Consider the following 24,497-nt stretch of genomic DNA (forward strand, 5'->3'; position numbering starts at 1 on the left):
AAAAAAAAATGTTTACACTCGTGACGTACACTGACAGGACATTAGGTCAAATATTAGGTATAGACATTAATTCTGAGCCTTTCTATGGTAAACTTATCATTTATTTATATAGAAAAGCGTACAAATCTTAATTCGACCTCAGTCACACAGACAACCTGTGTGTTTCATTACCATGAAAGCAGGAACTCTAACATAACAAAATGACCAGTACATATTTCTATTTAAACTACAGGTATAAAGTAATGAATGTAAACGCACAGAATTGATATCTACACCTAATAAAGATATTGGTTTTCGACGGACTGATCTTCGAGTATCTGTAAATAATTTCCTTGCACAATGTCACCCATCCTAACGCGCGCAGCTTCATATTGCGCGTTTCGCGTATCGAACTCCCCGCATTTTGTTTATCACCGCGTATGACCGTATCGACTCATTTTTTTCCCCCAGCGAGCTTTAAGTGCACCGACATCGCCTGGCTGGCGAATTTGTTTGCATTCGAATTTGAACGACCCACGCTGCTCGATATCGAATTCAAACATATCGGGTTTGTTACCGAATTCGAGTGTGTATCGATCCCCCCTCCGCGTCGACGGTTCCCTTCCTTGCTGTCAAATACGAGCATTAGAACTTTGTTTGCCGTTGAACTCGAATAAATCGATATTCCTTTGATATCCGAGCGTGTACCGATGAAAATGTAGATTGAGCAGTTCCACGTCTCTGTATACCGAGTCCTTTTTTTCCCTTTTCTTTTTTCATTCAGATCCCTATCGCTACTTCTATTTTTACATCGTGTAATGACTTCGCGATCCTTCCCCCCCTCCCTCCCCCCGCCTCCCTCTCCACCCTTCGTCAGCGACTATTTCACAATGCGTTTTCCGATAGCGATTTATGATAATGCCACCTTTCTCGGATTGACTTTTTACGCGACGACGGCAAACCTGCGCGAACGTGCACAACCAGAGGGGCCAGAGGGAAGGGGGAAGTGATTATGCTGATCTCGAGCTATATCCGTGCCCTCGTTGCGTAAAATATTTAGTCCGTCGTAACTGCAATTGCACCGTATTTTTTCCAATCATTTTTTGCGGACGAAAAATTAACTCCAGACCTGAGGCTACGCCTGCAGCGTGTATCGACAACCTATGGTCGGGGTATAGGGTGATTTAAAATAGAGGTCCAAGGTTTATCAGACACGTTGGACACTCAGAAGTACGTACATCCTATTAAAAGAAGCTTGCGAATCATTGTTGCTCTGTGAATGTGGATATCAATTTGCATAGGTTTATCACTTTCTACATTTACATTCTTGCAATTTTTTCGTTACGATGTGAACCAATCTTTAATTTTAACAGTTCTTAATAATACACGATGAAATTGATTCGATGAAACGTTAATTTTTAAAATCCCTCCGGGTTAATTAAGGATTATATTCTTACCGGCAGAACGGATTATAATATATTAATACGAAATCTGGTGTTATCGCTAATCGAATATCATGTATGTTCCGTAAATGGGACGAAAACTATGAGAATATCAATTTTAAGAGCATAATTGCGCGATTAAAGATTGAAACTGATATTGACTTTATTAACGATATTGTAGATAGTGGAATATTAACTTGAAATTTGATGGAGTTTGTTAATCGAGCATATTCTTTGAATGAAACAAAAAAATCAATAGTTAAATTAACGGTAAAATTGTACGATTAAAATAATTCAAGATGATATTGACCGTATTAATAAGACAATTGAACAGAAAAGAACAGAAAAAAAAAAGGATTCTTAATTCGTCGATGATCATAACGCTTTTTTCGGATCTAACGCAGCCAGGGGGACTTTTTGCGAACCATATATGGCATGGTCTGCGATTCTTGCGCAAATCTTTAATACGGGAACGCGCGGTTGCAGTTTATCGTTCCCCGATCTTTCTCCGAGCATTGCTTTTATGCCCTCAGGCGATGCCTCCAGTGTACACAGTCGACGTAATGGTAGTAATTTAGTATAAGTTACACTTGGCAACGTAATGTCGCCGATTTGTGTAAGCTTTGCGTTATTCCGAGGCAAATGTTCAGCATAGTGTCGCGCTGATTGCACTCATGCTTCGGAATAACGAGTATCATCTCTGTTTACTTCTAATACGCGAGATAAAAGTTGTCATTACTAGTGTGTAGCGTAATGCAGTACAATCAAATGACAAATAGACAATGTAAACGGACAGAGATTATTTTTTTTATAGACAGAACATGAACCCTTTATGTTCGATGTTGACTAGAAATAATTCATGCTAATATATATAATTGAATCAACAAGAATGAAATTTTATATACAATTTCTTTCAACTGTCTTTCCATTTTTTATTCTACTTTTCAATCAATAATGAAGAAGCAAGAATGGAACCCAACCTTAGGAGCGAGTCACAGTATGCAGCATTATAGAGTTCAACCTGGAAGGGGTTAAGGATCGTACTGGGTCATACACGTTAGTCAGCCCCGTTAATAAAAGAAAAATTTGATGAAACTTAATAATGCCTCTCAAACACTGAAGGAAAATTCAATACACTTTGAGAGTTGCTCTCAAGGACTTTCAACCACCGCACTGATATAAGAAAAATTGTATAAAGTTCCCCAATTCTACGCTTCAAGTCAAAAACCCACGACAAGAAGACACGTTCGACGAAGTGAAATGAAAAAGACTCTTTTCCGCTCAGATAGCTCTGTCGGCGTATAATGAATAAGCGTGGCCAACAGCTGCGTCGCAAAAAGTATGATTCTGGTGAGCAGTTCGATGGAGCGTTGTGTAATTGTTTAACAATTCGCGAACACGAACCTGCCGCGTTTATAAGCGCAAAGAACGCCGCTTCTCGTCGACGACGTCCAAGGTGGGGAAATCATTGATACCGTGCGAAGAGGAAAATTTATCTTCGTCCTCGAGCAACGTCCCCGAGGACAGTGAGAGTCTACGGTGCAGTTGCATCGGTTGCATGCGTGCACCTCGTTTGCGATACGTGTCAAACGACTCGACGCGAAATTTCGCGTTTCCTCCGTTGTCGTTAAACATCTTGCAAACCTCCAATCATGCTTTTCCTTTACCTTTTTCATTTAATAATCAAGCAAACGTAAGTTACGTTCAAATTCCATCATAATTCTCAAATATCATCAAACTTTTTTGGTTCCAAGTATACATCTTTGATTGGGAGACATTATTATATTGTTATTTTCAATTTATTAAATTCTTTTTATATATGAATTTAATGAAATTACCAAATTCTGTCAACACCGTGAATTTACTGTATTTATTAAATTCTTGTTTCACATGAATTAATTAGATGCTGGTTTAGTAAATTAAACTTCAAAATTTGTCAGGACTAAAAAGGACTCGAAATGTAACTAACATTACCTTAGTCAAGACAAAGCATATTTCGTAACATTTCAGAGGAGTGTATGTATATTTTTGTATTTATGTTTCAACTTTGTTTAATTACATGTTTAATTTGCCAATCTCAATTGAGTCATTCCCTACATTTCTTGACATTCTCATAATTATTAAAACAAACATTCTACTTGTCAATTTTCTACTTTTTAATCAACAATGAAAAAGCAAGAATGGAACTCAACCTTGGGTGCCAGTCACAGTATGCAACATTGTAGAGTTCAACCTGGAAGGGGTTAAGGATCGTACTGGGTCAGACACGTTAGTCAGCCGCGTTTCGTTCAGCAATAGCATTCAAGCAACAGCATATAATCTATTGATCTTAATTTCTGTTCATTTACACTACATTCACGCTATTAAAAGAAACCTTTTAGTATCAATTACCCCACATTAAGTACGAATTCCCCATTCAACTCATTACCGAAGTGGTCCCTATGCACTCTGTCAAAAGCAAATATATTCCCTTTACACAAGCGTTTTCCCAGCAAATGCGTCGATGATCGCTTCCAGTCGGGACATCCCGTATGTCAAAATGGCGTGCTACTTGCGCGTGATTTACCTGTGGGATTCATAAATAATTCATTCCAATTTTCGCGAGCGCAATCACGCGTTGCGACACATGAGACCCCCGTCGCCGGGAGCAGCAGGATGTTCGCACGGAGAAAATTGTATTTTATTTGCGGTACGAAAAGGTCACGCGTGTCGTTTTAACGGGTCGTCACGACGCCAACGGAGCGGAGGGTCGTTGTTTACGTTTGGATACCAAAACAAATCCCGTGGATCCCGCGGCCCGTCGTCGCGTTCCGCGCGTTAGGAAACTCGCTGGGCGGTTGTGAAACAAATCCGTGATCAGAATCTCGAGCTGCTTCGATCAGAAGTTAACGCGGCGTTTCATCCACTCTGCTGAATTATACATTTTTTCTCTGTGTGAGTTACTCGCTGCGAATCCCAGTGACGCGTCCGTAGGAAAAAAAAAACTTTAACGAGATGTATCGGTGCTATTTCGTTGATTCCGTGAAGGTACTCACCAAATCGTGTTCGCGGGCACGTGTACAACGGGGCTGTGTCAGGGACGTGAAACTTACCTGAAAAGAGACGAGATAAAATTGTTAGAAGATTCGTGGGTTAGATGGAATTGTTGTTGATATTTAATGATAATAAAGCGAGGATCGAATGAAATAGAATTTGAATCAAACTGGATATAAACTCAATCTGAAGACAAGGTGTATCTTTTAGACGGTTATATATTTGACAAATGTCTTATAAAATATTTTGTGCTATTTTGAAGAAGAATGTAAAGTTAATGTTGATGTAATCTCCGTATTATTTTAATTGCATCGATATTATTTAAAATAAACCCTAGCTTTTGTTCCAGACCTCTTTTCTATTATTCTGAATAGTTTTTCTAGCATACATTTTTGTTGAATTATTTTTCTTTCCTTTTCTTTTTAGCTTGTATTTTTATTTAACTACTCTTTGTCTTCCAAATCGAATTCATATCCCATCAGCTACGTACATAATTTTAATCATATAGAAATAGTTTAGTAAACTCTCGTTCTCCCTAGTCGCTGAAGCATTGAAAGCATGGCGTGGCAAATTCTTTGAGGATGAAAATTTAATACAATGAATTAATTAAACGTATTTGGTAAATCTTAGAATTCATTACGTGTTCTAAAGCATGGTATAACGTATAATCGTAGCCGACGTACGTATCGCGTTCTTTTCCTTCTCCAAGCACATAACCAAACAAATGAAAGAAAACAAAATAAAATTAGGAAATTCATACATGTATTATACTTATTAATGCATTACACATAACTAGATTACACATACTTCAATTATCAAAGCGCCATCACTTCGAATCCTCTTACAAACAAAAATCGCCAATGTTTATCAAATTACCCATTAAAGTGTTCGACGTAACTTTCATTCTCGTTCCGCGCGCAAAGAGAAGATCTGTGTTCGCGCGTCGCGAATATATACAACTTCGAGCTATTATTACGCCTTCATTTGGACCTACCCACCCCCTCTTTGGCCCCTTCGCCTATCGAGCAAAGAACAAAACGGAAGCTCGGTCTTTTAGAAGAAAAAGGCAGCAGCGCAACGTTCGAGCCGGTTCCCGTCTCGGTTGATGTGAAACGAACTTTTTCAGAGGCAGCGTCATGCGACTATCAACGTGCATCGCGTTAGAGGCCTTCTCGTTTCTTTGCGTTTGTTCGGCTGGCCGAGAGACCGTGCACGCTCCTAGCGTAAGGAGCGATTGTTGTCGGCAATGGGCTGTCGCAATCGGAAGTTTCGTCTTGCAACCGTCGCTCGGCCGTCTCGCTTCGGTACGCCGCGAGAGCCCAACCGGAATCGACTTGCACCGACCAACATCGCGAGTCGACCAAGGATTCCTCGAGATCTGCTCGCGGCAGCATTTGGATGAAGGTGTCAAATCTAGCCTAGACCTAACAAAGATATAGTCTAGACTTAATCTAAACCACCTCATGAGTTGACCAAGGTTCCCTCGAGATCTGATCGCGTCATCTTTTTGGAGGAAGGTGTCAAACTTAGTTTAAACCACCTCGTGAATCGACCAAGGGACCCTCGAGATCTCTCGCGCTCAACTTTTTGAATGATGACTTAATCCAACTGCACAGTAATTTTAATAAAGTTTAATTCTTAACGTTTTCGACACAAAATTTCTGCTCACTTTCAAAACTATCACACCAAACATCAAAAGTAAATAAATTGCATACCAAGGACCTTCCAAATAAAAATTACCAAGTCTACATCGATAATATGAAAGTTGGTCCCACCTTTTAAGAGCTAAAATCCAAAATCAAAATAAAAAGGCATTAGAAGGTCATTCTCAGTATGTTAACCTCAGTAGCTATCCATTACTGACGGAAGCGGATGTGAATGTTATAGGCCAAGGATTGCGGTGGTATCTTGGAATCTTCGTAGCTAATGGTCAGTTTTCGTGTTCGTATCTCTATTTGCCAACATCGACCCAGCTCGAACATTAACCAGGGACCACCAGTTTTAGGTGGACTCCGAGCTAACGCTTCGCCAACCGTACATGGGAGTTCCAGGATGGCCCATTCAAGCACTGACTACATCCAGCGCGGCTATAAACGTTTATGCCTCCTTAACTTCCCTACAATCTAAGTGGTTTTCAACTGCCACGGTAGCCAAGCTTCGAGCATCCCGGACTACAACCCAAGAGGTCAAGGTTTGAATACCACGGAACGGGACTTCAATCTTTTCGTATGTCTAACTGTATATCTGACATTCGAAATCTCGAGTGTAAATCTAACGTGTCAGGCTAACATTCCAAACTGTTTGTCACCTACAGGTCAACCGGTCGTGAAGATGTAACTGTCATCAGCTGGTAAAGCTGATCCTTCCTCTTTTAAAAATTGTTGATTGGGAAAGCGTCAGCTAACCCAGTTATTGGGCTAAAAGCTGAACACACATGTACTATCAATTAGTTTACAAATCCTCTTCCACGACTCTAATATTTATTTTAAACTTGTACGAGTCAGAATTTGATAGCCGTGGTTTTCATTAGCCGAGAAAGTAAATCGTTTTATGTGACGATCGTAGTTTAGAGCTGTTGTATTTGTTATATTTTATTTTTGTAACACGATCGAGCACATCGTCGAGCAATCACAGAAACAAAAAGGAGCTAAATGCGGGCAGCCAGTTGTGTTTCCAATAAAAATCGTTAAACTCAAAATAGGCGTGCCCAATGCGAGTTTAATCGGACTTTGTCCTGAATTACAACCCAATGGAAAATAGGTCTCGGATCGTTAACCATTCAGAAGTCCTTGAGCGTATAAGGCACTTTACGTTCGAAGTAAATGGTCGAGAAAAAGGTGCAATAGTTTACAATTATTCCAGAAATAGGAATTGTCTAGAACGATAAACATCTAAAAATAGAGTTCGCGACCAAACACGTGTTTAATATGATCTGAAATTCCCAAATTCCTGTTCTCATCATTTTATGAATACTTTATTTCTATTAATCGCTATGATAGTTTAGAGAAGCCCTCGGCGTTTATTCCACCTCCAATATGAAATATTAGATGTTATATAATTCTCAACGACAGTAACCTTAGTTAATATTAACAAGCCTTACAGTTTGTTTACTGTTATCAATTTAAGGTAATGGTTATCGGTAACATGTTCGTGAATTTTTAATGCATCACTGAATATCTTACATAACCCTCTAACTAAATCGAACAATGTTTTGTGCCTGCAAAAAGTGCTTTTAAATATCGAGTACATCATCGTTGGAAAAGGGCGCAAATTTCGAAATTTCAATTCCTTCGCGGGCTTCTCGTCTCCTCCAATGGGAAGTCAGATGACGCTGGCGCCACTCCGACGCCATGCTGGGCGCCGTGAGGCGCTCAAACTTAGTCGGTAAGGTTGGTCATCAACGATAACCGCGTGACGGTTATCGGTCGATACGGACGGTCTCTCAACGCTCTCCTAAGTACGGTCGGCGTCATAGGATTGGTCCACGGCGATCAAGGCATCAGCAGCGTCATCTGACGTGGTATCCGGTACCACCGTCGACGACCGGCCTTGCAAGGCTGCAGGCCATCGAACTCTTGGCCTACTGTCGCGCCACGTAATACGTGTGTACGATGCGCGAGAACGAGGATAACTGGCATGCGAGAGGGAAAAAGGACGAACGATCCGGTGGGAGCGGTCTAACTCTGAAAACCTGGCAGACGGGTGACCGGGACCAGTGCCGTATCATCATGCGTAATTAAGAATTTTGAATGAAGTATACACACACTAATTGGGTTTGCAAATTTTCGACATTTTTCGAAATTTTTTGACAAATTTCTGGCCCTCTTTTCCGAAAAAATCATTTCTGAATTGATGGTGAATCGATCAGAAAATTCATCAGTTAATCATAAAAATATAAAATTAAACATAATTTAGATGTCCTGTATTTAAATATTTTTGTCCTTACAATTTGGTTCTTCCCAGAATTTATATTTAAAGAAATATTAATTTCTTTTGAAAATCGTTACAATGGTATATATGAAATGTAACATATACAATTATAGTTTCCCCTACTCTAATATTTGGAATCTACTCGTAACATTCGTATTTGCAAGATATGACTATATTTTAAATTAAAAAAGCGCGACCACCAAACAAAGAAACGCTTGCCAATAAAAAAAAAAAAACAGGTAGCATAAGTGGACAATTAGATGTTTTCTTGTTTTTTTAAATTTGCGGTAGTCCTGGAAATAATTTCAAAGAACATTAATTCCCTTTGTTTCGAAGGCTTTGATGCGAAATTTCGTTGCGAGTGGTCTGCAATTATGATCTGCGCGAGATAAAGGCTGACCCAATTTGTAACCAAACATTCGTGGAAACGTATCGTTTAAATAAAAAGGAACAATATTACTGAACTGATTCCAATTAAACACAATACATATTGTCGGAGCGAGACGAAGATCAAATTACTGTGGCATACTTAAACTGAAAACGGGACATACCCTCGACTGCTAAATCTAAGGGCTAGTAAAAATGAATTGCAAATAATGTCTTAGTTATCATACTGTTGACTTAATCGAGCTTGCTTTTAGAGCGAAACAGGATTAAAATACAATATTAGCAACAGGATGCTTCGAAAATTGACGAGTGGCTTCATTTATTTATATTAACTATACAGGGCATGCCTCAAAAATTCTTTCTATCGCTCTGAAATGGAAATTTAATAACAAACAAAAATGACAAATAGTAAAACATTTCTCATATTTTCTTTCTATCATAAATACATTAGTTAATTAATAACTATCGGAGTGAGATGAAGGATGTTCCTTGTGCGTGAAATATGACAAGGCTACAACGTTTTCACTCTACTTAGTTCAACCCTCTTGGGATAAGAAACTTATTTTCTCACAAATAAGTCAGACCAACAAAGAAGAGACATCGGTATTGCTGCGTTTCATCCTGGGTCTTCAACTTGGACCATCGCTAAGATTTAACTAGCAGATCTCGTCTTAGACGTGGCATTATTAATCGTTTGCTGTACAGCCTCCAATTACTCGACAGTTTATTAGTACATAATTAGATTGAACGGATTTCTCAGAAGATTAATAGTGCCACGTCTAAGACAGGATCTGTTATTGTTAGTAAACCTCGCCGATTGGTCCATCTAGTAGACACAGGATACAGGACTATCAGCCCTTTTACGGAGATAAACACCTAAATCTCTTTCGACCTAAGTCAGCCACCCTTAGAAGTGTCTCAGACTCCAAGAATAACGAAGCCTACATAAATGAACCGTGAGACTCCAAGTGGCAAGGATTGGCAAGTCTCAATGAACGCCAGAAGGAATCCCTCAGTCTCCGCATACGCCACGTGTGTACAGGAAACACGGATCATCCTCCGTTGCACCCACACGTTGCTCGTAATAGTCGACGTCGGCGTCGTTCGGCGGCCCAGGCATTTCTATGCCGCGTATAAAAAAGCTTTCAGCCAGAGAGCCCGTTCTATAAATGGGGAAGCGGCACGGTATGCCAGAAAGGAGAGGAAGCGGTGACGTCGTCTTGAGGAATTTCATCATATAGCTAGAATGCAAGGTATCAGTCGGTTTTAAGCGCGCCACGGGAGGCCAAACCGTGCCACGGTCGCGCTTCGGAGCTGGGGCTTCGCTGTCGAACGCACTTTTACCCTACATCGCTCTTTTAAGCTCGTTAACCAGACGAATCTCGTGCGAAAACTTCACCAAACAAACTAACGAGGAATTGGATTGCAATGGGGTGCAGATTTTCGACGGGCATATAATTAAAAATTCAAGAGTTATTGGGTTCAAAGTTAGAGGATTATTAAAAGTAATAGCTCATGGTGATTGAAGGTGAAATATGTAGCACCTTGCGACAATTGTCTTTCTTCGTAGTTATTCTTCAGTAATATCAAGATAGAATCAATGAAAATTTATTTTTAATATATTCAGAAATTTAACTACATAAATGTATACTTCTATAGATTTGTTTTTAAAGACGAAGGATAATAAATGTACAGAATATTTTTGTGTACCAACGTGACTCAGACTTGCAACTGTAGTCAGACTTCTTTTTATTTTCTTCCCATTTTTCCATTGAATGAAGTAGATAAAATACTTGGAATACAATAGATAAATTGAATAAGTTGAACGAAATTACTGAAATTCTTAAATTGAAGGAAATTTAGAAACTTTAGAATATCCATGTGCAGAGAAGAGCGCACACAAAGCTACGTTTAGGGCCCCGCATGAGTTTTTGGGAATAGCGCTGAGACCAACGCGTTTGGGAAACGGTACTCTACGTTGATTAATGCATCGGGAGATTACGCCACGATTACGTCACACACCTGTTTCTTATGCACCGTTTTTTCCCTGTATAAGAGGGCATTTCGAAGTATCGTGTCCAAGCATTAATCATACGCGTACATCTGCTGGTTCTGAGGGTTACGAGGTCAGGCACTTTGCCATTAACCGCTTGTGTCCGGTACACGGTGCAACTGTACGTTATATATTCCGTCGATGTTTGTTCGTTTATCAGCCCCTGGCATCTATTACATCGTGCTAAAGCGCACAACGAAATTAACACGCTGCACATTCTCACCGTCGCCACATCGTCGACGCGAATTTTTAGACACGCAGGCTTTGAAGCGACCTCTTCGGCTGGTGGACGGTGTAATTAATTATAACTAATATTCGTTTAAAAAATCTCTCAGCGTTGTTGGTCTTGCTTTTAAAATGAAACGTATCATGCATCTCGGTTATCGGAAATTTTACAAGGGTAATACGTATGGAAATTTTGTTAATTTTTACGGATTTATTATGATCGAGATACTTTGTAAAAGGTAATAGAGTCAAGTTTTTTGTAAGTACTGTAAGTTAAGGGTTGTTCATTTTTCAGATTTATATATATTATTTAATTCCGATTGTTTATTTCAGAGTTACATCTATGTAGAATCTATAAAAGAAATAATGGAGTTTGCTAAAAATGAAATTAGATGAAATGAAGATATGGTTATTTTGAAGCCTAAACTATAATTGAAAATACTTAATTTAATACTAATAATAATTCTCAACTAATAATGAATATAAATCCAATAATCGAATGCGCCAATTTAAAACAGTAAGTTTATGTATTAAATAATTTATGTTCCTGTGCATTAAAAATTGTTTAAAATATTTTGATATTTTATTTTAATATTGTAGGAGATAAAAATTGAAGAAACCTTATTTTGTATGAGATAATAAAGTGAACTTCACAGCTCGAACAGCTCGAATACTCCTTTTACGTGTCCGGTGTCTGACGATGATCGACCGTTTCTACTGCGCTTTATCTCCTAGTTCAGTTCGCAATATCTTGCGAATTCCCCTGGGACGTATCAAACGGTTGAGCAAGGAACTCGTTGAGTGATACAAGCCTAGTTTAGTAAGTAGACGTAAACAGATGAAAGCCGCCAAAGGGAGACGAAATGCTATCGAAGTAGAGTGCACTTTCATGTATCAGACCTGTTTACACTTTACCCTAAAAGTACCTCGCGCTGGTAGATTTTTTCGATAGGACTTCTGCAGCGAAATTTCTAAATTATTCTTCAAAATTAATATAATAAAAGGTAGGATTAAAAAAAATAAGGTGTTACCAAAAATTTATAATTCATCCTATGACAAATACAGAAGCTAGCAAAATTCATGTTGATATTAAAAAACGCTGAAAAGTACTGTACTATTTTTTAACTACATTGATTTTACCATAGATAAATGAGTCATGTTCAAGCGAGGTATTCAACCCTCGTCTGACTAATTTCATTACAAAAATTAACATCAAATATTACCAGAAACTCTTCCCATTTTTATAAAACAAAATGCACGAATAGATAGAATGGATTCAGATATAGTGGTAACATGATGATTTCCCAAAGAAACACGCGCATAGTAAATTTAATTTTACTTTACAGTTGTGCCAAAGGGCATGTCTAACAGTAATCACAGTCATGCATATTAATTTCAACTTCTGCTGCATGCATGAAACCATCACAGATCTCAAATTATATTTGTGGAAACTTTCGTGTTAACGATTAAAGTTTGATATTTTTTACGATAAGTGTAAGGAACAACATCGCAGGTACTAATTTCTGTGCTACTTTATATAGAAGCTCGTGTATACGACGAGTTACGAAAATTCAAGAGGGTTCCTTTGGAATTTCTTTTCATCCCTATTTTGGGAACCGTTTCGCGTACCAGTTTATCGTCTGAGCGATAATGACGCTAAACGGTACAAATTAATGGTAATTCAACACTTGGACCGGCGAAGATTCGAACGCAGAGACAATAGAAGCTCGGTCTTTCCTTTCTTCGCTGCTTAGATTTCTCGGGAAGGATGACTCACTGCTCCAAAAAATAAAAAATCAGAATTCTGAGGAGTAAATACGACTCTGAAAAAAAGTTTCAAGTGGCACATTTAGGAGACATGAATTTATTACGAAATCTAAATCAATTCAAATATACTAAAGAATATATAGTACAATAAATAAGAAAACTGTCAGTATTAGACCCTCTATTTTGTATCATCAATACGATCACATAATCTATCAATATGAAATTGTGATTGGAATGGTGTATCTACCAATATGATATTTAACACTAGAAAAGTTATAAACCAATCTATACTTGCTAACTCTTGTCATTATTAATTTCAATCTTAAATATAAAAATGTATAAACCTAAAGATTATTTCAATGTTTAATTATGCAAATCACCAGGCTTCCACTGATGCCAATTTTTGTTTAATTTCTTGCAAACCCCTTCACACGCATTTTTTAACTCTTCGCGCCCCAAGATACGAGCAAAAAATGATTCGTACACATTATAAACAATCACGCGATCTGTGCGAATACCGCGGCACACGAGACGCGATAATTACTCTTGGAAACGGACGACAGTCCACTGCTCGTGTAAACGATATTCAGCCACGATATCGCGACAAATGGTCGCGAAGGCGTACGCCAAACGATAAGCAACGAAATTGTTGACCCCGTAACCTTTGCGAGTCTCTATGTAAAAATTTCTGTACAGAAATAATTGAATTTAAAAATAAACGTTTCTGGTCCGCCAGCGAAATTCGTCGCTCCGAAAACGGAGTTTGAAAATAATTCAGCGAGAGAGTTTTTCCGTGGAAAATACATTTCACGGACGAACATCTCTGGTTTCCAGACGGGTGGAAACCGTGGTCGAAAACCTTCATTCTTTTTGCTAACGGTTGAACAAACCACCTCGTTCCAAAGCGCTAAAAATTTCTCGCGTCGTTCCACCAACAAGTTAAGTATAATAATAATTATACGTGAATTACATTTTTGCGAAAAGAATTTTAACGAGTTCCAACATACTGTTTACTTTGTTTTATTCGGGTAAACAATCTTTTTCGCTGTTGTGTACAGTTTTTGTTGATGCGTGTGTAAAAGGGGCGAGGCTCGAGTGAATAATGCACGAAAAAATTCTATATAATTCATATATAGCATGTATGAACTGTATGCAAAAATTTGAAAACGGTCATGTGACCGGTGACAGTAGGTTTAGTGTTAAACGTATCACACTCTGCACCTAATGAAATAGCCAAAACCTGATCACACCCGAAACGTTCGTGCACCGCCAACGCTTTTAAGAGCGATATCCAAAAATTTGCATTCGTCTTGGCCCAATCCGAAGCTTCGTGGCAGAGAGATGACGCGTAATCACGGTATGGACGTAAAAATCAATGGACGGTCGTGGAAACAACGGTAAAACTCGCTAACAAGACGCGCGCGCATGCTTGGCTTCGGTGTTAAGCAAATATTATTATCCAAGCGACGAGCACCTAACCGTCGAAGGGTGGTTAACGAACAGTCGGGTGGGCATTACTCAAATATTGCCTCGTAAACGTTCCCATAGCACCGGACACGAGTCGGCGAAATGGCAGAGTGCCTGGCCTCCTAACCTCTAGACCCGCTGGCGATGGTGAGGGATCGTTCGCGTGATTCCAGGCAACGTCGATGGCTTCCTTTTTCCGTTACGCGTAATACGCGCGCACCGCGGCGCGGCGGCGTCGCGGTGCCAGGACGGAGCGATTAAAACGGCGCTTTTAACGCGCGAAAGCTTCCCCACCGGCGTTGCAATCTCCCAATAATAAGCGGCTGAAAAATCGCTCGGTTAACTGTGATTCCAGCACCTGCTGCACACCCCACACCCCATCACCATAACCGGTTCCTCAGTATCCGCGAATGGGTATGAATATATTCGGAAATTACGCAGGTATCGCGACCAGACACCGGCGAAATTCTCGTTCGAATAGAAATTTATGTTTAGGTCGTTGGAGGAGAGTTCGAATTTGATTTATGGAATGAAATGTTTAGCGATTAGCGGATGAAGATTGGAATGTGCGCGTTGAGACTGTCCGTGGCCTGTATGCAGGTCACAGGATCTTTGTATTGAGTAGGACGTTGCGAGACCTAAACAGTGAATCTGTTGTCTTAGTAGCTTCTTTTGTATTATTTATTTTGAAATGTCTTCACTGTGATTGCTAACCTTGTACGAGATCAGAAGATGCTTTAAATAGGAATAATTGTAAATAAAAATTGTAATGCATATGGTACAGGGATAACATTGGATATCGCAATAATAGGACACTGCAAGAAGAAAGACTTAATGATGAGTATAGGGTAAGTAAAATAAAATGTACATTTTATTTAACTCTTTTCTTTCTTATGAAAGATTGAGAACAAGTTAATTTAAAACACGTATGGTTCAAACTTCTTTCGCTATTGTTTTATCGTCGTATTAAAAAATTGTATCGTCCATAATTACTACAACCAGAGGAATAATCTATAACAGGAAGCCGCACGATGTTCTAGTAACACTGTAAATTTTATAAAACCGGGACGCTCCGAATACAATACGGTGAGCACGAGAGTTAAGTAATATTTCGTGTTAACTATTGGATCGATTAGTAGATAAACATCGAACTATTTTTAATCGTGCACTCGCGAGGCGGCACCGCTTTAATGGCTACTTTAGAAATTTGTTGGGTAGATTCAGGTTAAGACCCTTTCACTGCAAATTCATCGAGGGTGCATTGGACGGCGGATTAACGTAGTTTATATACCTGGGCTATTCTAGTTTAATGCGTTGGTTGCTATGCTGAATTCGAAATTCACAAACTCACGATTTTCTAACTGTAGCACACATTTAATTCAATGAAACGATTGAAGACGAGTGGGGTCTGAAAACGTTTGAAATTGCCATGTTCCAAGGGGGTCCTTAAAAATAAATCTGAAGCATCACTCACTTTGGAAAATGTGAAGCTCCTTAATTGTGGTGTATTAAACAAAGAAATAGACCAATTGCTCTGATTCTTAAAAAAAATGGTTCTAGTATTCGATGCTTGATAATCTTTAATCTTGATAATCTCTAATATAAATTATATCAATCCAAAAGCATCCACTATGAAAGCAAATGTAACTCATAATAATTGCAAATGTATGAATTACTAAAACAAACAACAATCTATCCTCATAGCTTGAAAACTGAAACATTCAACAAATTTAAAGTCTATTTACGTTTGTTGCTGTTAAAAGCAATGCACAACTTAGAATATTTTATTTGCCATTGTTTTCGTAACATTTTCCAATTTTTATTCGGTGTTGTATTTTTAAATCACGCGATCAAGAAGTTTAATGCAGAAATAAGTAATTAACCTCGCGAACGAATCCGACCGTTAAAAAGTTTGAAGACGGAGATAAAGTTCTGGCATAAAAACACGATAAAGCGAAGCATAAAAGCTCTGAAGAGCATAATTACAGAAATAAAGAAAAAGATACATTCATTTTAGAATCCACCGATGGCTTCCGTAGAGAAGATGATAAGAATGGGCACTTCTGTAAATAATTAAACGACTAAGTGGTTTGTAAATTGAATCTCGCCTCGTTGAAATAAACAAAGGAATACTTGATCGCCGCCATAAATCTTAAATACCAATTATTGAATTTCAAATTGTTATCATGCAGCTTAAAAAGTAGGAAACCATCAGGGACCTCATTTTGTCGAATTTGTACTAGCAAGAATCAACCACCTATGTACTCGCGATTCTAAAATCATGCACTCGTTATATGCACTTTTTTCCTCTGATTGAATGCTATGGTCATTGTGTATCGATGGTAGCATCAAAAGGATAGAATAACGTACATACGAAGAACATACTGAATGTTCGAAAACAATGCATCGTATACCTTCTTTACAAATAATTTCTGAAATCATTAGTGCTGTGTCCCCTTAATATCGCATTTTGCAACGACCCGGCTCCTCGGTGTAAAAGTTCAAATTAAATATGAGCCTCCGAGTAAAATCCTGCCTACCTCCGAGCAGCGATACCGCAACAGTGTATCGGGCTAATGTAAACGGAACTCTCTATCCGCGGAGCGACAACGCTTGTAAATCAGTGGGTCCCGTAGCCAGGGCAAGGGGGGTCGCAATTTTTCCACGGTTCGTCGAATTCGCGCCGAACGTCCCCGAGGCGAACGTTATCCTTCCAGCCGAACGCGCCGCGTGCTTCAAAGAGGACGGTGAGACAGCACGTGGTGGGTACTCGCGGATCACCGAAGTAACGGTGTCCGCTAACCGCGTCAGAGCCGCTGCTAGCGGTACTCGAAAGTGTTCCGTTACTCGACCGACAGATCCGCTAACGCGACTTGCTCTCTTCCCTCTCTTCCCTCTCTTCCTTTCTTTCACTCCCTCTCTATCTCCGTCGTGCTCTCTATCAATCCATCTCCCTCCCTCTTATCACTCTATCTCTGTCTCCCTTTCACCGCTTCTCTTCATCTCTTCTTCGCTTCTTCTCTTCATCTCTTCTTCTCTTCTTCTCTCGGCGGCGCATTCCCTGCACCTTTCTCTCTGTCGTGGGATGAGAAGCGCGCACGAAAAGCGTCAGCGAATCGAGTCGCTCCGTCTCGCCGTAGAGATCCGCCGAGAATAAGTAATGGTCCTTCATTACGGGATGCGACTGACCCGGCGCATTCGACTGAGAAGAGCCGACCTCGACCGTCTCCGTGCTCCGACGCTAACTCAACTTTGATTTACGTGCCACCGACGTCGAGGGGCCGCGATCGTGCACGGACCAGCGGATCGTTCGCGTACCGATCGCTCTTCTCGGCCGTTTACGGGCCCCGTTGAGACGGCGGGACGAGGCCCGATCCGAGAGCAGGCCTTTTGACCGAGGCGATCGATCGTGGATCACGATGGAACTGATACCGCATTGTTGTCGGTACGGCATGATTAAGTATCGATGAGATTTTATGATTATGGAATTTGTAAATATTTTCGTAGGTAGTTTAGGTATTGACTTCAACAATGGGGCCCTTTTAAGGCCCACTTTTTAGAGAGAAACTAGTTCTCACGTTTTTGGTTAAATAGCCATGGGAAATTACAAGGCTAGTGTGTTCTTCACCTTCTTATATGATTTGAATCATGTGAGAATGTTCTACGTATAAAGGTATTGTCAATTATATTTGACTTTTGACAAAAGGTACACTATAGGCCCATTTGGCAGAGGCCATCTTCGACTCCTATATTTACCTAAATAGAGCCTATTCTGACTCTTTCTTTCCCCTTATCTGTTTCAACCGAAGATGATTCTTAAGTATACATCTTGAAAACATTATCAACAATAAATAATATTCTGTAAACAAATATTCATCGCTACTACTATAAATGTAGCGAACATGAGACCCTAAATCTAATCAATATGAAAAGTAAACACATTTATACCTCTCTCTACGATGAACCTTTCTTCTTACACCGCTTACTGCATACCAATTAAATTTTATATCGATTACGTAAATCACTCCCAATCATTTTATCGTCTGAAATTGGATTTGAACAAAGTAATTAATTTCAATCTTGATCATGTAAGTAAACGTACTACGTGAAATTTCAATCGGTGGCGAAAATTGCTACCAAAGAGCTATGAATGCTCCTTATTAAATCATGGCGTGAATATTAATTGTACGCGATAGTATCGATCTCGTCGTTAATCATGTGTACCAGAGACCGTTCGTCGAACGTTTTGGCGCCCAACCGTGTCGATCGATATGGTAATAATGGATTCTGAACGTTCCTGATTCCGCGAGGAGTGGCTTCGTTGCGTGAGCAGCATCGGTTATGCGTGTCAAAGACCGACTCAGCTTTTGGTTCATTGTCAGATAACGTAGAACTGTTTGCGTTATGCTAATACCGATATGAACCGTTTCTCTGTCAAAGTGATGTAAATGGAAATTATTCGACTGAATATCTAAATCCAAGAACATATCTATGTAAAGTAAATTTAACGAGCGTAATAGTAGAAAACATACAGAAAATATTAAATGTACTAAATGAATTCACTGTGCACTGAAATATTCCTAAAGAAGATCTAAAAATAAAGAAACAAGATTCTCTGAAATTCACAATAATACCCTTCTTTGGACTATTCTACAGATTCCAATGCAAGACAATAAAAAATCCTCTTACTCGCGGTAAATATTCCCTGTAAATCGTTTGAAAATAAATAGTTTCGACTGAATTCTGATACAGTGACACACTCTGGTCGACATAAAAATAGAATTAAAATCCTTGTAGTTTATTGGAAAATAGTACCTCTGCTCCAGTAGTCTGCATTTTGCCTAAAAAAGTTTTTCTTCCAGCGCGGGACAATCGTTTCATACGTCACAGCCCCAAAATTAGAAATTCACCTATCGACCCGCCGCGAACGTGTAACGTTCGAAACAATATAAAATGTTCAAACAGTGTTTCTGCGAACAAATTTTAGGCATGGAAGGAGGCCGGAGTGGCTGCTCCAAATCCAACGGAATCTCTTCGTCAAAATCAATTACCTCGCGAGCAATCAACCGGGCTGGAATTAATTTCGTTAATTAAAAGGTGACGCGGTATACCGAGGCAACCCCCGGGCACACAAAACGCGCCCGACATTGATCCGTTTTAGCGCGGGATGCGCGATGTAACACCCATTCTCATTACACCAGCTGGTTTTACGATTTGGAGCAGAAAGACGAACTTCAGCTAGAGAAAACTTTTATTTTGACTCATGTTGCAGGAAAATATTGCAGAGATGCCACAATGTTACAATTACATTCGAATTACAGCAATATGTCCGTGCAATATTGCATTGAAAATATTTTAAAAATATTTCAGAAATATTACAAAGCAAGAGCGACATTGTATATAAATAAATCATTTTCAAACTTCACGTATCGTTGGTGTCTCACGTATATGCGACGGTAAATGTGCATATAATGTACCTTATCAATCATTCAATTTCATATATTTATAGAATATTTTGGAATTCTTCTTTGAACGTTTCCATACCGTCTCGCAAATATTGTCTGAGAAATGATGTGGAAACGTTGCTACAGTGGTTGACAGAGACACATTGCAGCGAGATCTCATAAATATTTCATCAAATATATCGAATTTTGCACAAAAATATTCCTGCAATGTCTTGTGTTGCAGGGGTATTCAAAATATGCCCTACCAGAGACAGGTGCATTTACAACAAGGAAGACAAACACATTCTGCCATACTCCCATTCACAGAAAACACATAAATCCACATGGATGTATATTAAAATGACTTCACTTCAAAATGACTGCAGAGAGACTTCTACTCTTGTTCCGAATTCTATTAGTGATGAAAATTATATTCTGCTCATGTATGTGTACTCATTTTCTTTATGATGTTAACAAATATTAAATATTGCTTACGAGATATCTGTCATATTTTTTCGTCATTTTTGCAAGCTCAGAACACTATTCTTTCAGTCTAGGAATTATTTTAATTTGATTAACTTATATCTTTAAGGAAATCGGAAAAATTTAATGACAGTTATACTAGCCCTCAGGTACTGTAGCATGAGTGTACTCAGCTAAAGTAAAGTAATGATAAGAAGAATAGCAATATTATTTAAGAAGAACTTTTAGAGTAATAACTATTGTATATGGTTACACACTTTAATAAATAACGGAACGGACAGCTATACCATCCTAAGCACATGCCTTAATATAGACAAGTGAAGTACCATTAGAAAGGTCTGAACACGTAATTGTATCTCCTCAACTCACAGGAAAGGTAACCAATCAGACCCATGAATTAAAGTAAATATACACACAAATACGAAATTATTTACATTATAAAGAAGTTCCCTATAAAATAATTCTATAAAAAAAACTGCACGTATGCAAAGAAAATAAGTAAACCGAAAGAAAGAAGAGAAGAAAATCTAGAAAGAAATCATACGAAAAATCCACAGATGCAAAACGTTCAGTCAAATGAAGACTGTCGGTTGCTAATCGAACAAAAAGCACCTAATTGAGACGGCCAATAGATGTTAAATAATAACCCTACCGGAAGATCTCGACCGTTTCCTATTCGTACCTGTGCCCGTGATTGGTGGAGACGCCAGCTGCGAACTGCTTATATCCGGCGGTTGTGGTGTCTGTTGCGTTTGTTGTTGTTGTTGCGGTGGTTGAGATTGCTGTTGTTGCTGCGGACTGTTCGCGGCTACCACGGAACCCGGACTCGCAGCGCTTTCCGCCATTTTTCGCGATTACGTTTGTCCTCGATTTCAGTTTATTTCATCGGCATTTTTCTCACTCGAACGTTGCGATCCCTCGATCGCTATTTACGATCGTGGCAGACTCCGCGAGGAGACGATGAACGAATCGAATCGAACGCCTTCGATCTCACTGCGGAATTAATCAACGATAACACCGTTTACTCGTAAACGCTTAACGTTATCCTGAAAGGTTCCTGTGTTGTCTTAGATATAGTGTCTATCCTCTTCTTATTATTGCTAATGTTAATTCCCCCGTTCCTCCTTCGTGCCACGTTAACTCTACGATCAGACAATCATTGTCGACGGCCAGCACCTGCAAGCCACGCTTTTACAAGGAGAAAATTCCTCGATGATCGCCATGGGATCCTTCGTGACGTCAACGGGCATTGCAACGCTCCTGGATCGCGATCTGAATTCCATCTCTTCCAGCTGGCGAAATTAAAGATGCACTGTCGAGACTGCTAGCGTTCGTTCGATCGACCTGGTAAAAGTTCGACGATTCGTTTGGCAACGGGTGGGAGAGGAAACGTTGACTTCCTGCGTCCTATCGAATCGACAAATACTCCTGTGGCCGATCGACCAATCATTAGGCGACGTTGATGTGTTCGTTCGACTCACGGTCGTTATCAGTCTGCGATTACCAATCGACGATTGTCCTCGGGCTGTTCGGGATGATCTAGGAAAGGGATGTCTCCGTGGATGTTAGACGACGATGGAAACTTCGAAGAGGAAGAGAGATATCGAACGTTACCCTGACCTACTGGGTGAGTTAGAAAAACGAGGTGCTACTCGGATCTCTCGAAACAGAGAGGGAGCAAGGCGAACGAAATTCGGATACGCCCCCGAAGAAGAAGCGAAAAGTCGAGGTGTACGAGGGATAATTACGATTCGTACAGTTTCTCCGTCGATCAGTCGAGAGATAATAATCTGAGGCACTGTTTGTCGCGTCTCCGCGTAAAGAGCTCAACGATCAAACGATCGCTTCCGACAGAAAGGAAGAAGAAGGAAACGCGAAAAAGAACGAAGCGCGGGAGCGAGAGATGCGACGACGATTCCGATCGCGTATCAATATAATCAGTCGAGAAGGCATAAAATTTTAGGCACTCTTCACCGTGTATTCTCGACGCCCGATCAGCGCTCGACGACGAGGTCGAGAACGAGCGAGGGATACCCTGAACACCGATACAGTGGCGGTAAACGCTAAATAAAAAACAGAAGTAGAGAAAGTCACCGAGGGTGAAAGGCGACGAGGGGATTGTGCGAATGGAACACGTTTAAGTTAGAGCACTGATCGCGGATACTTAGGCACTCGTTTGTCTTGTAAATGTGCAGTCGATATATCGAACAACCCCCGTCGTCTTCGAGCAGTTACCCCTGGAGTATCCACACGAAAACGGGAATCACGAAACGTCCCACGACGCGGCACGCCAGTAAACACACATACACACGAAGGGAAGCAAAGGCGGAAAGTAGGGTGGGCGAGAAACGGGGTAGGAGCGGAGGGCGGCGAGTCGATAGGTCAGTGGGTCTCGTTCAAAGAACGACTCTCTTCGATTCACCCGCGCGTTCGTACGCGCAGCCACGTCGCCTGCCTAACGCCGCACACTTCCTCCAACGGTCGCTGTCCTCCGATGCGTCGATTACAGCTGAACGATTCGATGCGTGTTCCACAGGGGTGTAAGTAACGAAAAAAAAAAAAAGTGGCAACCGTGGTGGAGGAGGAAGAGTAGGGTAGCCGTGGCGTCGAGTCGATAGGTCAGTAGGTCTCGTTCAGAGAACTGTTCTTCGAGGGAGTCCGGTGCGCACTCTCGGTTTCAAAGTTCCTCTTCGTTAATCCCGACGCACTAATCGTCCGTGTTCACCGAATCGTGTCTGACCAACGCTGGAATCATCTCCTTGACGACGCGCAACGTCGAAGGGATCGGACAGAACGTTATCGCGGATACCCCGAGCACTCGAGCGCGATTAACCTCGGGGATGGCCAATTGGAGGTTGCGAACCCGCGGCAAACGTCAATAATCTTCCGAGCAACCGATCTGGAAGCGGAAACGCACTCACTGGGACCGAATTGCACGCGTTTATCCGCGACCTTCGCCACAACTAATTCGGTAGCCGCGGCCTTCGGTCGATATTCAGCCGTTGTTCAACACGGTGTCGTCCAGCGGAGCGATTCGAAACCCGCGTTCTTCACCAATCCCTGTTCCTTCGCATTTCGACAGTCCCTTCGCCGTTTCTTTCGGAACGCTTACATCCTACGGGAGCTAGCTGTCATCGACGAGATAACCAGGACGAGATTATTGGCCGCCTCCTGCGCGTGAAACGATGCCACGAGAGTCTTCGAGATCCGGGAGAGGTTCAGTCATCGACCAAACACCTTTTCCCGAGCTGGGGGCGATCGCGAACGGAACCACTGCGAGGATTCATCGCACGCTCCAACGGTATTCCCTCGACATAGATCATTGTTATCCGGGAACGCACAGGATCCGCCTAATTTCCACACTTTCGAGCGATCGCACGATCGCGCGGCTCAATCGAGCCTCAACGACCGAATTTCGGCCATGGATCACCCCCGTGTACGTGCACGAAAGCAAAAAAAAGAAACAAGTCGGGTCACCAATCGGGGATCCACTTGGCCTCGTGGGCTTTACGTCACTGTCGTCGTCTCCGTCATCCTGTGGCTCGTCGATGCGTGATCGTTCCGTGTGCTCGCTCCTTACGTTTACGCACCCCCGATACCGCGTAAATCGCGCACGACTCGGTTCACACGCGATCGTTTGGCGGATGTACCGCAACGTGAACAAGCTATCGTCCCGATCCCACGAAAAAAGGCTCGCGGTGATGTCGTTTCGGTGCCGAACGTCTCGTTTCGGCTGTGTACTTCACGGGGAAGCAGTGGCTCGAACTTGAAGCGACCGTCACCAGATGGCAGTCTTTGTTGAGCCACCCTTTGCTACCACCCCGCCCGGATCGCACCGATTCATACAGCTTACGTTCACCCTCGATTGCCGCACGTATCCGACATCCCCTGGTAAACGGTGACTACTGTTCCCGTTCCCGTTCCCGACTCTCTTCGATCCCTGTTTCACGACGATTTTTTCTGTGTACGCATCCCTCGCGGAAATTACACCGAAATATATCGGAATGTTCTACCCCCCGAGGGCAAGCGTAACAAGGTAGGGTTTCATTGGTTAAACGCGATTCAGGGGCGAAGCGCGCAGGCGCCGCCACTGCGCGCTCTGGGTACCATCCGTTCGATCCGTTGCCAGCCCGTACTCGTCGGCCAGATAGACTGTTCCGTCTCCCGTAGCGATAAGGTTGCAATCTTGAGTCGCTATTACTCTTGCCCTTTCAGCCGTACACGGACCCTGGGATCCTGGGTGGTTCCATTGAGCGTTCTCCAACGAGAGAACTCATCTTTCGCGGG

General features: G+C 41.1%; 1 protein-coding gene across 5 annotated transcripts in view; it reads right to left on the bottom strand.

Moving 5' to 3' along the window:
• LOC128891350 (probable nuclear hormone receptor HR3) overlaps positions 1-23,949 on the bottom strand; it is a 145,052-nt gene extending 121,103 nt beyond the window's left edge. For 2 of the 5 annotated variants that reach the window (XM_054150785.1, XM_054150784.1), the window contains exon 1: positions 20,863-23,948. In XM_054150785.1, coding sequence (XP_054006760.1) covers positions 20,863-21,055 — 193 coding nt within the window. In that variant the 5' untranslated portion in view covers positions 21,056-23,948. Of the gene's footprint in view, positions 1-20,862 lie in introns of all 5 variants that reach the window. The other 3 variants (XM_054150783.1, XM_054150782.1, XM_054150787.1) reach the window with 3 other exon arrangements.
• Between the last annotated feature and the right edge of the window lie 548 nt (positions 23,950-24,497).

This window comes from Hylaeus anthracinus, unplaced genomic scaffold, assembly GCF_026225885.1.
Source record: "Hylaeus anthracinus isolate JK02 unplaced genomic scaffold, UHH_iyHylAnth1.0_haploid 12001, whole genome shotgun sequence".
In the NCBI taxonomy this organism is placed as follows: Eukaryota; Metazoa; Arthropoda; class Insecta; order Hymenoptera; family Colletidae; genus Hylaeus; species Hylaeus anthracinus.